Source organism: Nerophis ophidion, linkage group LG01, assembly GCF_033978795.1.
Source record: "Nerophis ophidion isolate RoL-2023_Sa linkage group LG01, RoL_Noph_v1.0, whole genome shotgun sequence".
NCBI classification, from domain to species: domain Eukaryota; kingdom Metazoa; phylum Chordata; class Actinopteri; order Syngnathiformes; family Syngnathidae; genus Nerophis; species Nerophis ophidion.
The window spans coordinates 9,115,960-9,131,113 of NC_084611.1; the positions used below are offsets into that span (position 1 = coordinate 9,115,960).

Genomic DNA, 15,154 nt, shown 5'->3' on the forward strand with positions numbered 1-15,154 from the left:
GTTTGTTTACATTGGCAGCACTGTGTGACGTCACAGGGAAATGGCCAGTGTCTTCGCAGAGAGACGAAAATAAGGCACTTTAAAGCTTTATTTAGGGATATTCCGAGACCGGTAAAATTTTGAAAAAAACTTCAAAAAATACAACAAGCCACTGGGAACTGATTTTTATGGTTTTTAACCCTTTTGAAATTGTGACAATGTTCCTCTTTAAACCAAAAATAAACAAAATGTGAGTGCCCCTAAGAAAAGGCATTCGAGCTTAGTGAAGGCTATGCAGAACGAAACTAAAACTGAACTGGCTACAAAGTCAACAAAAACAGAATGCTGGACGACAGCACAGACTTACTGTGGAGCAAAGATGGCGTCCACAGTGTACATCCGAACATGACATGACAATCAACAATGTCCCCACAAAGAAGGATAAAAACAACTGAAATATTCTGGATTGCTAAAACAAAGTAGTTATTCTTTTTAACCCTTTTGAAATTGTGACAATGTTCCCCTTTAAAGACCATGCCTGCATCCTCTAAAGAAACTGCAACCGTACCGTATAGAGGGATGGTAGCTGTTGCTGCAGCTCGCCTTTGTATTGGACGATTGCTTTAAGATGTGGCAGCTCATTTTTGATCTGTGGAAACACATCAGTTACCAGTCGGGGTTGAGTCTGTGACAGACCGCCATTGAGATCATACAAGCGTTGAGCACCTGCAGGATTTTATCAAGCTGCTTTTGGTTCTCCACGACCAGGATGTTGGCTTCTGAGTTTCCAGCCACATCCAGACAAGCTGGAGGTGTGTTGGTGGTGTAAATACCTGTCGCCAGGCCCCTGAAACATGCATCAGGTCATTCAAGTTAGCAGATCGTAAAGAAACAGGACAGTAACCTTAAGATTCATCAGTAATTTAAATAATCCAATCTATTCATGTCATCATGATAGTCATCTAGCTGTCTAAGCAATGTACCAACACAGGGTTTTGATGGAAGCGATAAAATGTGAGGCCAAAAGATGTCAAGTCACTGTCCACAGGTGCATTGTTGCACCTGCAAACAACACCTGTTAATCAGTTTCTAGAGCCTTACCCGGCGAAAATGCAGCCCATGTTTGCGATGAACCACTCGGGGGCGTTGAACCCCAGGATCCCCACGCCATGGTACCGTTCCAGGCCCAGCTGAGAGGAGTCACAGAAGCATTTTTAATGGCACTTGCGACACTTTGCCTTGGTTACTTCTGACCTACATCAAGTTTCGTAAGCTGTTTGCGGCACAAACACAGCCTTGAAACGGGATCTGTAATGCAAGCTGTAGATTACACACACCCATGTACAGTATTAGATTCCCTTGAGAGTAGATGGTGATAGTTTAGGTGTAGCTCACTAGATTCTGGGCGGCCAGAAGTCCCTGAATTGTTCTTCATGTCAAAGCAGCAAACAGGAAAAACTGAATTAAAATGCTGTTTTTATATACAGCATAAATGTTGGGTAAGTGTGACCGAGTGTTCTGATGCGATCCAGCTCATTTTACAGTAGTTAGTAATCCGTGTTTCTAAATAAATACTTAAAAACACAATAGAATACAACACGTCTGGCCGGTTGAGGGAACATGCAGGTGAGCTGGCGTCTGTCTGGTAGCTGCGTGTTGCTTACAAGCACAACAAAAGCGATTAACACTTGATAACATTCTGTGTGTGTGCACCGTTTCATACGGAGTCTTAATTCGGACGCTACAATTTAATTAGCAATTCTCAGTATTTAAGTACTTCAATTCATTGTTGGCTTAAGAAGCGGTTTCATTTCCTTAAAGTCAGTGAATCCAACTTAGCGTTTTGTAAACACCGAGCATACCTTGCATACCGTAGGTGTCTCGGAGGAATAGGTTATTTCAAGTAGTCAATTAGTTTACAGCCAGTTGCGGTCAATACTAAAGACTTAAGTCTTCAAAAAAGTCTGCTTACGAGTTTTCATTAACATTGAAGACTGTATACTCTAGCCTTTAAATAGACCTCCTTTTTAGACCAGTTGATCTGCCGCTTCTTTTCTTTCTCCTATGTCCCCCCCTCCCTTGTGGAGGGGGTCCGGTCCGATGACCATGGATGAAGTACTGACTGTCCAGAGTCGAGACCCAGGATGGACCGCTCGTCGGGACCCAGGATGGACCGCTCGCCTGTATCGGTTGGGGACATCTCTATGCTGCTGATCCGCTTGAGATGGTTTCCTGTGGACGGGACTCTCACTGCTGTCTTGGAGCCACTATGGATTGAACTTTCACAGTATCATGTTAGACCCGCTCGACATCCATTGCTTTCGGTCCCCTAGAGGGGGGGGGTTGCCCACATCTGAGGTCCTCTCCAAGGTTTCTCATAGTCAGCATTGTCACTGGCGTCCCACTGGATGTGAATTCTCCCTGCCCACTGGGTGTGAGTTTTCCTTGCCCTTTTGTGGGTTCTTCCGAGGATGTTGTAGTCGTAATGATTTGTGCAGTCCTTTGAGACATTTGTGATTTGGGGCTATATAAATAAACGATTGATTGATTGATTGAAAAAAAAAAATCAAAGAATGTGGGGGCCATATTGATATTTGTTTTATTTTCATAAAAGGCTACAGGGTTACCACAATTATCACAGGAGTTATGTGGTAGGTGAATGTCTGCGAATTAGGAAAGCTATTTATTTTATGAGGCACATTAATTTTATATGCATTTAAAGTAGAACTGTCCGATAATGCCTCTTTTGCCTATATCCGATATTGTCCAACTCTTAATTACCGATTCCGATATCAACCAATACCGATATACCTGTATACAGTCGTGGAATTACATTATCATGCCTGATTTTGTTGTGATGCATTAAACAATGTAACATCCATCCATCTATCCATCTTCTTCCGCTTATCCGAGGTCGGGTCGCGGGGGCAGCAGCCTAAGCAGGGAAGCCCAGACTTCCCTCTCCCCAGCCACTTCGTCCAGCTCTTCCCGGGGGATCCCGAGGCGTTCCCAGGCCAGCCGGGAGACATAGTCTTTCCAACGTGTCCTGGGTCTTCCCCGTGGCCTCCTACCGGTTGGACGTGCCCTAAACACCTCCCTCGGGAGGCGTTCGGGTGGCATCCTGACCAGATGCCCGAACCACCTCATCTGGCTCCTCTCGATGTGGAGGAGCAGCGGCTTTACTTTGAGTTCCTCCCGGATGACAGAGCTTCTCACCCTATCTCTAAGGGAGAGACCCGCCACACGGGGGAGGAAACTCATTTCGGCCGATTGTACCCGTGATCTTATCCTTTCGGTCATGACCCAAAGCTCATGACCATAGGTGAGGATGGGAACGTAGATCGACCGGTAAATTGAGAGCTTTGCCTTCCGGCTCAGCTCCTTCTTCACCACAACAATGTAACAAGGTTTTCCAAAATAAATCAACTCAAGTTATGGGGAAAAAAATGCCAACATGGCACTGGCGTCATCATCATCAGTCGTTGTCAGTCCACTGCTGGACGAAAGCCTCAGCATGTTTCTGCCATTTGGCGTACTTTTCATGCTGGTTATTAGCCTACACCTTCCACGCTGGCTTGGTGCGAGTTGGAAGGGGTATTTTATATCAGAGATCCTTCTCCTAGACGAATTGCCTTACTGGGCTGTTAAACTTAGTCCGTCCTGTTTGTTGTCCGTGCCCCGTTTACCCAGGGACCCGCTCAGCTTTATGGCGCTGACCGCCTGCCAGTCACAAGAGAAGGTGCAAACGGTTCTTTGTGTGCATTTTATAGACGTTAGTTGGGACTCACTAACCCCACACACAACCTCCCATCTCATGCCTGGATGTAGTTTAACGTCATACCCAGGCACTGCCATATTTATTTTTGAAGTCACAAAGTGCATTTTTTTTTTAAATGCCTCAAAACAGCAGCTTGGAATTTGGGTCATGCTTTCCCTGAGAGAGCAAGAGGAGGTTGAGGTAGGCGGGTACAGGGTAGCGGTGGTGTATGTTGTAGCGTCCCGGAAGAGTTAGTGCTGCAAGGGCTTCTAGGTATTTGTTCTGTTGTGTTTATGTTTTGTTACGGTGCGGATGTTCTCCCGAAATGTGTTCGTCATTCTTATTTGGTGCGGGTTCACAGTGTGGCGCATATTTGTAACAGCGTTAAAGTTATTTATGTGGCCACCCTCTGTGTGACCTATACGGCTGTTGACCAAGTATGGATGGCATTCACTTGTGTGTGTCCGTAAGAGTCGCATATACTTTTGTATTGAGGAAAAGCAGACATGGCGACAGGTTGTAGAGGACGCTAAAGGCAGTGCCTTTAAGGCATGCCCCCGATTCTGTTGTCTGGGTGGAAATCGGGAGAAATTCGGGAGAATGGTTGCCCCGGGAGATTTTCGGGAGAGGCACTGAAATTCAGGAGTCTGCCGGAAAAATCGGGAGGGTTGGCAAGTATGCTTGCATGTATTATTGCAAGCATCAAAGATAACTATTAGGTATTTTCGTAAATCGTAAAAACATTAAAGTTGTACACACTTTAAACATTGAAGATAATTTTGTCTTCAACTAACCTCACGGTCGTATTTTCGTACGCGTCGAAGAGAGAGACATTTATTCTCTAGAGAACCCAATCTACGTGTTCTGTAAACGATTGATTGATTGAGACTTTTATTAGTAGATTGCACAGTACAGTACATATTCCGTACAATTGACCACTAGGTGGTAACACCCGAATAAGTTTTTCAACTTAAGTCGGGGTCTACGTTAATCAATTTATGGTATAAATATGTACTATCAGTATAATACAGTCATCACACAATTTAATCATCATCAGAGTATATACATTGAATTATTTACATTATTTACAATCCGGGGGGGGGGGGGTTAGGTTTGGTTGATATCAGATGCGGAGTCTTCAGTGCACATAACGTTTTTATTTTTGATAAACACTAAGGCACGTCAAAAGAGTGAACTTAAAGAGTGTTCAATGGCACTTGAAGATTTTGTCTTCAACCTACCTTGTGTTCGTATCATTGTAAACATCAAACAAAAAGAACGTTTGAGGTACTGTATTTTTCGGACAATTTTTTTCATTGTGCGACTTATACTCGGGAGCGACTTATGTGTGAAATTATTAACACATTATAGTAAGATATAAAATAATATCATTTAGCTCATTCACGTAAGAGACTAGATGTATAATATTTCATGGGATTTAGCGATTAGGAGTGAGAGATTGTTCGGTAAACATATAGCATGTTCTATATGTTATAGTTATTTGAATGACTCTTACCATAATATGTTAGGTTTGTCAGGCTTGTCCGTGACAGTGTGGCCATGTTTTAGTTTTTCCTGTGCTCTTATTTTGTTTGTTTCCTGTTTTTTCCCCTGAGCGCTGTATCCCCTCAACTGCGGCTGATTGGCACCTGGCCACACCTGGTGTCAATCAGCCAGCTCCAATTTGAACCTGTTTTGTCCTCCAGTTGTATTGTATTGTCGTTCTTGTCGCATCGTGTCGTGTCGTGTCGCTCCTGTCGTGTCATTGCAGCTTTATTTCGTTAGTTGTTCCCTGCTGTTTGTCTAACGACTTCTGTTTTCCTGCTCACTACCCGCTAGCTTCCACGCTAGGTCCTTTTTTTCTTTTTGCTAGCTTCCATGCTAAGCTCCTTTTGTTTTCTAGCTCCCATGCTAGCTCTTGTAGTTTGTTATCCGCCTCGTGCGCGCTTTTTGTTAGTACCCTTTTGTTTGTTCGTGTTCTAGTATTTTAATCAAATCATGTTTTCCTGTTCAATGCCTGCCTCCTTCTCTGCATCTTGGGGTTCGTCATCAACAAACTCTGACAACGTTAACATACCAGGCACCTTCTCAGTTGGTTATTTATGCGTCATATAACATACACTTATTACTATTCTTTATTTATTTTAAATTGCCTTTCAAATGTTTATTCTTGGTGTTGGGTTTTATCAAATTAATTTCCCCCAAAAATGCGACTTATACTCTAGTGCATGGGTGTCAAACTCTGGCCTGCGGGCCAAATTTGTCCCGCCGTATTGTTCAATTTGGCCCTTTAGGCAATATCAAATTAACGTTAGAGCTGGCCTGCCGGTATTATACAGCGGCGGTGCCAACCCTCCCGATTTTCCCGGAAGACTCCAGAATTTTATGGCCCCTCCCGAAATTCTCCCGATTTCCAACGGTACAACAATATTGGGGGCGTGCCTTAATGGAACAGTGTTAAGCGTCCCTTACTACCTGTCGTCACGTCCGCCTTTCCTCCTTACTAACAGCGTGCCGGCCCAGTCACATAACATATGTGGCTTTTACACACACGTAAGTGAATGCAAGGCATACTTGATCAACAGCCATACAGGTCACACTGAGGGTGGCCGCATAAACAACTTTAACACTGTTACAAATATGCGTCACACTGTGAACCCACACCAAACAAGAACATTTTGGGAGAACATCTGCACCGTAACACAAAAGAACAAATACCCAGAACACCTTGCAGCGCTAACTCTTCCGGGATGCTACAATAAACTACCAACTCTGCCCACCTGAGCCCCGACATTAATGAACTAGCATCCAAGAAAAGATGCCAGGTATCTGGCTTGGGCATATCTGATTAGATCAGTCTGTCGCAAATTGAGCAATAAAAAGGCCTGAATGGTTGATTTATTCATTATTTTATTTAAAAAATTATTAGTCTGTGGAAAAAGTTAATATTGATATTTAACTCAGAATGTTGCAAATGGAAAAGAGGCATTCAATTTTTTATTTACATTATATTTAATATACCATTGATGTTTTTTCGATTGTTTTTTGAAAGTTGATTTTGCACTATTAAGTTATATAAGCCTTGCTTGTTCCATATTCAGCGTTAAAGCAAATCAGTGTAGCAAATTGAGCAATAATTAACGTTTTATTTCATGCACTTTCTCTTGCTACTTCAAGGCTTGAATGTTTGATTCATTCATTATTGTTGTTTTGTTTTCAAATGTATTATTAGACTGTGGAAAAAGTTTATTTTGATATTTACCTCAGAAGGCTGCAAATAGAAAAGAGGCATTCGATTTTGATTTACATTTTATTTGATATGCCATTGATATTTTTGTAATTATTGTTATTATTATTATTTTAGACTCAATTTTGCATGTCACTATAAAGTTATATAAGCCTTCCTTGTTCAATATTCAATGCAAAACGTGTTTGGGTCCTTATCAAAAAGTTAATTTGTTCAATCTTGGCCCGCGGCTTTAAGTTTTACATTTTGGCCCACTCTGATCTAGTGCGACTTATATATGTTTTTTCCCTTCTTTATTATGCATTTTCGGCAGGTGCGTCTTATACTCCAAAGCAGGGGTGCCCATTACGTCGATCGCGAGCTACCAGTCAACCGCGGGGGGTGTGTCAGTCGATCTCCAGCCAGGCTTTTAAAAAAAATAGACCTAAAAATGAGTGATCATCAATCTTCACCTAGACGTCACTTAAATGACATTCACGGTACCGGAGGGTCTTGTGAGATGACGCTGGCTGCTGCAAGATCATTATTATGAAAATATGACCGAGAGGAAGGCGAGAAACACTTTTTATTTCAACAGACTCTCGCGCCGTACCTTCCGTCAAAACTCTAAAGGCCGACTGCACATTTCCTATCTTCACAATAAAAGCCCTGCTTCATGCTGCCTGCGCTAACTAAATACAGAGTCTCGGAAAACTGGCGTGCACAAGCGATCCCTCAGAAAGCTGGCGTGCACATCACTTGTGCACGCTAGCTTTCCGAGACTCTTATTTTGTTAGCGCAAGCAGCATGAAGCAGGGCTTTTATTGTGAAGATAGGAAATGTGCAGTCGGCCTTTAGAGTTTTGACGGAAGTCTGTTGAAATAAAAAGTGTTTCTCGCCTTCCTCTCTGTCATTTTTTCATAATAATGAACTGGCAGCAGCCAGCGTCATCTCACAAGACCCTCGGGTGCCGTGAATGTCAATCAAGCAAGCTACGGAATTTTGCCGCCAATGTTTTTCTTGTAAAGTGTATGGAAGCTGGATGAATTAGATGCCAAAAACCAACCACTTTCATGTGGTATTGTACAGAAAGGACAACTTTTTTTCTCCTCCATTTGAAAATGTGGGCGTTATCATCATTACTGTCTGATTCCAATCAATGCAAGTCATCAGAATCAGGTAATACACCAACTTATATTCTTGTCTTTGTGAAAGAAAGACATCTATATGTGTTACACATGCTTGTATTATCATTAAACACATTTAACTTGTTTACAAAATTGTCTCTTTCATAAATAGATAAATATAAATGATATATATATAAATGAGGTAGATCCCCTCGAGTTGGTCAATTGAAAAGTAGCTCGCCTGCAGAAAAAGTGTGGGCACCCCTGCTCCAAAGGGACTTATACTCCGAAAAATACGGTACATACTTTGGTAAACGGGCCATTTTTAAAGTCAAAGCTTAAAGTTTTGGTAGATATTGAAGACACTTTACTGTTTGCTGAACTTGTGTACACAATATATATTTTTTTCAACTAACCTTTTGCAAATATATTCGTTAGCATCAAAGACAAATTTTGCATCGGACCCGACGTACACTTTATAGGGTTTTTGTAATTATTCAGAAGAATACAAGACAGTAGAAGAAAGCCTGCAGGCGCGTGTCCATCCATCCATCCATTTCCTACCGCTTATTCCCTTTTGGGGTCGCGGGGGGCGCTGGCGCCTATCTCAGCTACAATCGGGCGGAAGGCGGGGTACACCCTGGACAAGTCGCCACCTCATCGCAGGGCCAACACAGACAGACAGACAACATTCACACTCACATTCACACACTAGGGCCAATTTAGTGTTGCCAATCAACCTATCCCCAGGTGCATGTCTTTGGAAGTGGGAGGAAGCCGGAGTACCCGGAGGGAACCCACGCATTCACGGGGAGAACATGCAAACTCCACACAGAAAGATTCCGAGCCTGGATTTGAACCCAAGACTGCAGGACCTTCGTATTGTGAGGCAGACGCACTAACCCCTCTGCCACCGTGAAGCCCTAGTGCGACTTATAAATGTTTTTCCCTTCTTTATTATGCATTTTCGGCAGGTGCGTCTTATACTCCAAGGGGACTTATACTCCGAAAAATACGGTACATACTTTGGTAAACGGGCCATTTTTAAAAGTCAAAGCTTAAAGTTTTGGGAAATATTGAATACACTTTACTGTCTGCTGAACTTGTGTACACAATATATATTTTTTTCAACTAACCTTTTGCAAATATATTCGTTAGCATCAAAGACAAATGTTTGCATCGGACCCGACGTACACTTTATTGGGATTTTGTAATTATTCAGGAGAATACAAGACAGTAGAAGAAAGCCTGCAGGCGCGTGTCCATCCATCCATCCATTTCCTATCGCTTATTCCCTTTTGGGGTCGCGGGGGGCGCTGGCGCCTATCTCAGCTACAATCGGGCGGAAGGCAGGGTACACCCTGGACAAGTCGCCACCTCATCGCAGGGCCAACACAGATAGACAGACAACATTCACACACTAGGGCCAATTTAGTGTTGCCAATCAACCTATCCCCAGGTGCATGTCTTTGGAGGTGGGAGGAAGCCGGAGTACCCGGAGGGAACCCACGCATTCACGGGGAGAACATGCAAACTCCACACAGAAAGATTCCGAGCCTGGATTTGAACCCAAGACTGCAGGACCTTCGTATTGTGAGGCAGACGCACTAACCCCTCTGCCACCGTGAAGCCCTAGTGCGACTTATATGTTTTTCCCTTCTTTATTATGCATTTTCGGCAGGTGCGTCTTATACTCCAAGGGGACTTATACTCCGAAAAATACGGTACATACTTTGGTAAACGGGCCATTTTTAAAAGTCAAAGCTTAAAGTTTTGGGAAATATTGAAGACACTTTACTGTCTGCTGAACTTGTGTACACAATATATATTTTTTTCAACTATCCATCCATCCATCCATTTTCTACCGCTTATTCCCTTTCGGGGTCGCGGGGGGCGCTGGCGCCTATCTCAGCTACAATCGGGCGGAAGGCGGGGTACACCCTGGACAAGTCGCCACCTCATCGCAGGGCCAACACAGATAGACAGACAACATTCACACTCACATTCACACACTAGGGCCAATTTAGTGTTGCCAATCAACCTATCCCCAGGTGCATGTCTTTGGAAGTGGGAGGAAGCCGGAGTACCCGGAGGGAACCCACGCATTCACGGGGAGAACATGCAAACTCCACACAGAAAGATTCCGAGCCTGGATTTGAACCCAAGACTGCAGGACCTTCGTATTGTGAGGCAGACGCACTAACCCCTCTGCCACCGTGAAGCCCTAGTGCGACTTATAAATGTTTTTCCCTTCTTTATTATGCATTTTCGGCAGGTGCGTCTTATACTCCAAGGGGACTTATACTCCGAAAAATACGGTACATACTTTGGTAAACGGGCCATTTTTAAAAGTCAAAGCTTAAAGTTTTGGGAAATATTGAAGACACTTTACTGTCTGCTGAACTTGTGTACACAATATTTTTTTTTTTCAACTAACCTTTTGCAAATATATTCGTTAACATCAAAGACAAATGTTCGCATCGGACCCAACGTACACTTTATAGGGTTTTTGTAATTATTCAGGAGAATACAAGACAGTGGAAGAAAGCCTGCAGGCGCGTGTGTTAGTCCAAAAGTAGTTTCTGTTCAATGCAAACAAACCTTCAGAAAGCTCTTGGCGGCCGCTCGACAGCGCTCGTAGTACCGACTCCAGCTCAGCGTCACCCACTGGCCGTCCTCCTTGTGGGCCAAGGCCGGGTGATCCCCGAAGCTCTGCACCGTCTCCAGGAACGCCTGGTGCACGGTGAGGGGAGTCTCCGCCGCAGGTCCCGTGTCCTCCATCCTCAGCCTTACCGCCTTGTCCCTGCCGGTGGTCCACAGCTGCTCGGCCGGAGCCAGGGCGGTCGTCGCGGCGACCTGCGGCCTCAGCGGTATGGCCTTTGGCTCTGGGGGGCAACAGGGGCAGCTGCATTTACCCGCCATTGGTGACTACTCACACCGAACCACAGTGAGGAGTGATGAGGTGTGACACAGGTGCTCAGGCATGGCTGGACGTCCCCGTGTGGGTGTGTTAAATGGCGAGTGCGTCACCCCGCCAGGGAGGCGAGGTCTTGTTGATACCTGAGATACAGCAGCAAGACATGCCGCTTGCACGCATACTTGCTCATCAGGTTTGGAGGATGAAGCCATTTTATTTACTTGCTACAAACATTGCATTTGTTTGGCGTACCTGCAAATGCTGTGGCTGTAGGTCCAATAAGGTAACCAAAATATTAGGAACGGTCGTTAGTTTCACACCACCGTGTGCTACATTTTGTTAGATTTAAGTGTGTGTTGTTGTTAAGGTACTCCACACGTTAAGGTAACATGTGGAGTCATCTATGTTGCTGCTCCTCGATCTTAGCGCTGCTTTCGATACCGTCGATTATAATATTTTATTAGAACGTATCAAAACACGAATTGGTATGTCAGACTTAGCCCTGTCTTGGTTTAACTCTTATCTTACTGATAGGATGCAGTGTGTCTCCCATAACAATGTGACTTCGGACTACGTTGAGGCAACGTGTGGAGTTCCCCAGGGTTCGGTCCTTGGCCCTGCACTCTTCAGCATCTACATGCTGCCGCTAGGTGACGTCATACGCAAATACGGTATTAGCTTTCACTGTTATGCTGATGACACCCAACTCTACATGCCCCTAAAGCTGACCAACACGCCGGATTGTAGTCATCTGGAGGCGTCTTAATGAAATTAAACAATGGATGTCCGCTAACTTTTTGCAACTCAACGCCAAAAAAACGGAAATGCTGATTATCGGTCCTGCTAGACACCGAACTCTATTTAATAATACAACTCGAACATTTGACAACCAAACAATTAAACAAGGCGACTCGGTAAAGAATCTGGGTATTATCTTCGACCCAACTCTCTCCTTTGAGTCACACATTAAAAGCGTTACTAAAACGGCCTTCTTTCATCTCCGTAATATCGCTAAAATTTTGTCTACTAAAGACGCTGAGATCATTATCCATGCGTTTGTTACGTCTCGTCTCGATTACTGTAACGTATTATTTTCGGGTCTCCCCATGTCTAGCATTAAAAGATTACAGTTGGTACGAAATGCGGCTGCTAGACTTTTGACAAGAACAAGAAAGTTTGATCACATTACGCCTGTACTGGCTCACCTGCACTGGCTTCCTGTGCACTTAAGATGTGACTTTAAGGTTTTACTACTTACGTATAAAATACTACACGGTTTAGCTCCATCCTATCTTGCCGATTGTATTGTACCATATGTCCCGGCAAGAAATCTGCGTTCAAAGGACTCCGGCTTATTAGTGATTCCCAAAGCCCAAAAAAAGTCTGCGGGCTATAGAGCGTTTTCCGTTCGGGCTCCAGTACTCTGGAATGCCCTCCCGGTAAAAGTTGGAGATGCCACCTCAGTAGAAGCATTTAAGTCTCACCTTAAGACTAATTTGTATACTCTAGCCTTTAAATAAACTCCCTTTTTAGACCAGTTGATCTGCCGTTTCTTTTCTTTTTCTCCTATGTCCCACTCTCCCTTGTGGAGGGGGTCCGGTCCGATCCGGTGGCCATGTACTGCTCGCCTGTGTATCGGCTGGGGACATCTCTGCGCTGCTGATCCGCCTCCGCTTGGGATGGTTTCCTGCTGGCTCCGCTGTGAACGGGACTCTCGCTGCTGTGTTGGATCCGCTTTGGACTGGACTCTCGCGACTGTGTTGGATCCATTATGGATTGAACTTTCACAGTATCATGTTAGACCCGCTCGACATCCGTTGCTTTCCTCCTCTCCTTGCTCTTATGTGGGCCTACCGAGGATGTCGTAGTGGTTTGTGTTGTGGTTTGTGCAGCCCTTTGAGACACTAGTGATTTAGGGCTATATAAGTAAACATTGATTGATTGATTGATTGTTGATAATATTATTTTGTAGGGGTGTCACGGTACACAAAAATTTCGGTTCGGTACATACCTCGGTTTAGAGGTCAAATAACATTTTTTGGTTATTTATTTACCAAATTTGTAAACATGAGCTTTATCCTTTTAACATTGGGAACACTATAATAATTCTGCCCACGTTAATCCACATTAAACTGCCTCAAGTTGTTGCTTTGATTAAATAAAATGACAAAACCTTTCTTCTACATATGAAAAGTGCAACATTAAACAGTTTCAAGTCAACTCATCATGCTTAATTTATTACAGCATTTGGGAAGACTGTAGTTGACTTTTATTACGTGAATGTTATATTTTTGTCAACATGTGATAGCAGGGACCCTGCCATTCAAAACTAGGCTGCTACATTACTAATGATTAATATAACTATAGCTGAAAAAAATAGTACAATAGCAATAGGACTATTCATCCCTGAACACCATAGACCACCAGACAGGGGCAGCAAATCCCTGTCTAACACACACACACACACACACAGCAAAATGAGCTAACGTTACGCTAAAAGCTAATTAGCCTTCACCTTAAGCCAGAACTGCGAGGAAGCTGAGCTGCAGTTTAAGTTTCTAGAAGGTCAACGGGCTCATAGTGATGTTAGTAATAATTGTGACTGGGAAGCGTTTTTTTATAATTTGGGGAGAGTACGATGTCTGCTGCTAAACACATATCTGCTCAACGCTGAAGCATTGACAACATGCGTTCTGAATACGCACTGCTGATTGGCTGTTACATCGTTCTGAATGCGCACTGCTGATTGGCTTTGTATGTAACCAATCAGATGGTTGTGTGGCCGGGACAATGCTGGGTGCTCGGACAGAGGCAGAAAGCAGAGCAGCTTGTTAAGACTTTAGTTTACAAACTCATTCAATGCACCTCCGAACCGGACCGAAACCCCCGTACCGAAACGGTTCAATACAAATACACGTACCGTTACACCCCTATTATTTTGTATTTGTTGTACTCAACGTACTCGATCATTTTCCATTGAGTACGTTGTTGTGTATCCTTGCTTTTGAAGCTCAAAAAGCAAGTTGCATACATGCAGAAAAGCTCTTTCTGAAGTGGGTCAATAGTCGACAAACCTGCTGCATTTTTTTTACCTGCGACTAACGCTTGAAGGGAAATAATTGTGTTGTTTTTTTTGTCTTAAAGGATTGGAGTCTTTAAACCAGGGATGTCAAACGTACGGCCCGAGGGCCAGATCAGGCCCGACAACAGGTTCTGTCCGGCCCGCGGGGTGAGTTTAAGTACAAACCCCGTTTCCATATGAGTTGGGAAATTGTGTTAGATGTAAATATAAACGGAATACAATGATTTGCAAATCATTTTCAACCCATATTCAGTTGAATATGCTACAAAGACAACATATTTGTGTCCAAACTGATAAACATTTTTTGTTTTGCAAATAATCATTAACTTTAGAATTTGATGGCAGCAACACGTGACAAAGAAGTTGGGAAAGGTAGCAATAAATACTGATAAAGTTGGGGAATGCTCATCAAATATTTTTTTGGAACATCTTACAGGTGTGCAGGCTAATTGGGAACAGGTGGGTGCCATGATTGGGTATAAAAGCAGCTTCCATGAAATGCTAAGTAATTCACAAACAAGGATGGGGTGAGGGTCTCCAATTTGTAAGCAAATTGTCGAACAGTTTTAGAACAACATTTCTCTTCGAGCTATTGTAAGGAATTTAGGGATTTTACCATCTACGGTCCATAAAATCATCAAAAGGTTCAGAGAATCTGGAGAAATCCCTGCACGTAAGTGACAATATTACAGACCTTTGATACCCCAGGCGGTACCGCATCAAAAGCCGACATCAGTGTGTAAATGATATCACCACATGGGTTTAGGAACACTTCATAAAACCACTGTTAGTAACTACAGTTGGTCGCTACATCTGTAAGTGCAAGTTAAAACTCTACTATGCAAAGCAAAACCCCTTTATCAACAACACCCAGAAACGCCGCCGGCTTCGCTGGGCCTGAGCTCATCTAAGATGGACTGTTGCAAAGTGGAAAAGTGTTCTGTGGTCTGACGAGTCTACATTTCAAATTATATTTGGAAACTGTGGACGTGGTGTCCTCCGGAACAGAGAGGAAAATAACCATCCGGATCGTTATAGGCGCAAAGTTCAAAAGCCAGTATTTGTG

General features: G+C 43.6%; 1 protein-coding gene across 2 annotated transcripts in view; it reads right to left on the reverse strand.

The window, feature by feature from the left end:
* LOC133549788 (long-chain-fatty-acid--CoA ligase ACSBG2-like) overlaps positions 1 to 15,154 on the reverse strand; it is a 71,547-nt gene that overhangs the window by 45,823 nt on the left and 10,570 nt on the right. For both annotated transcript variants that reach the window (XM_061895580.1, XM_061895571.1), the window contains exons 4-7: positions 10,691 to 10,974; positions 1,081 to 1,169; positions 706 to 826; positions 548 to 628 (exon numbers count right to left, since the gene is read on the reverse strand). In XM_061895580.1, coding sequence (XP_061751564.1) covers positions 548 to 628; positions 706 to 826; positions 1,081 to 1,169; positions 10,691 to 10,974 — 575 coding nt within the window. The remainder of the gene's footprint in view (positions 1 to 547; positions 629 to 705; positions 827 to 1,080; positions 1,170 to 10,690; positions 10,975 to 15,154) is intronic.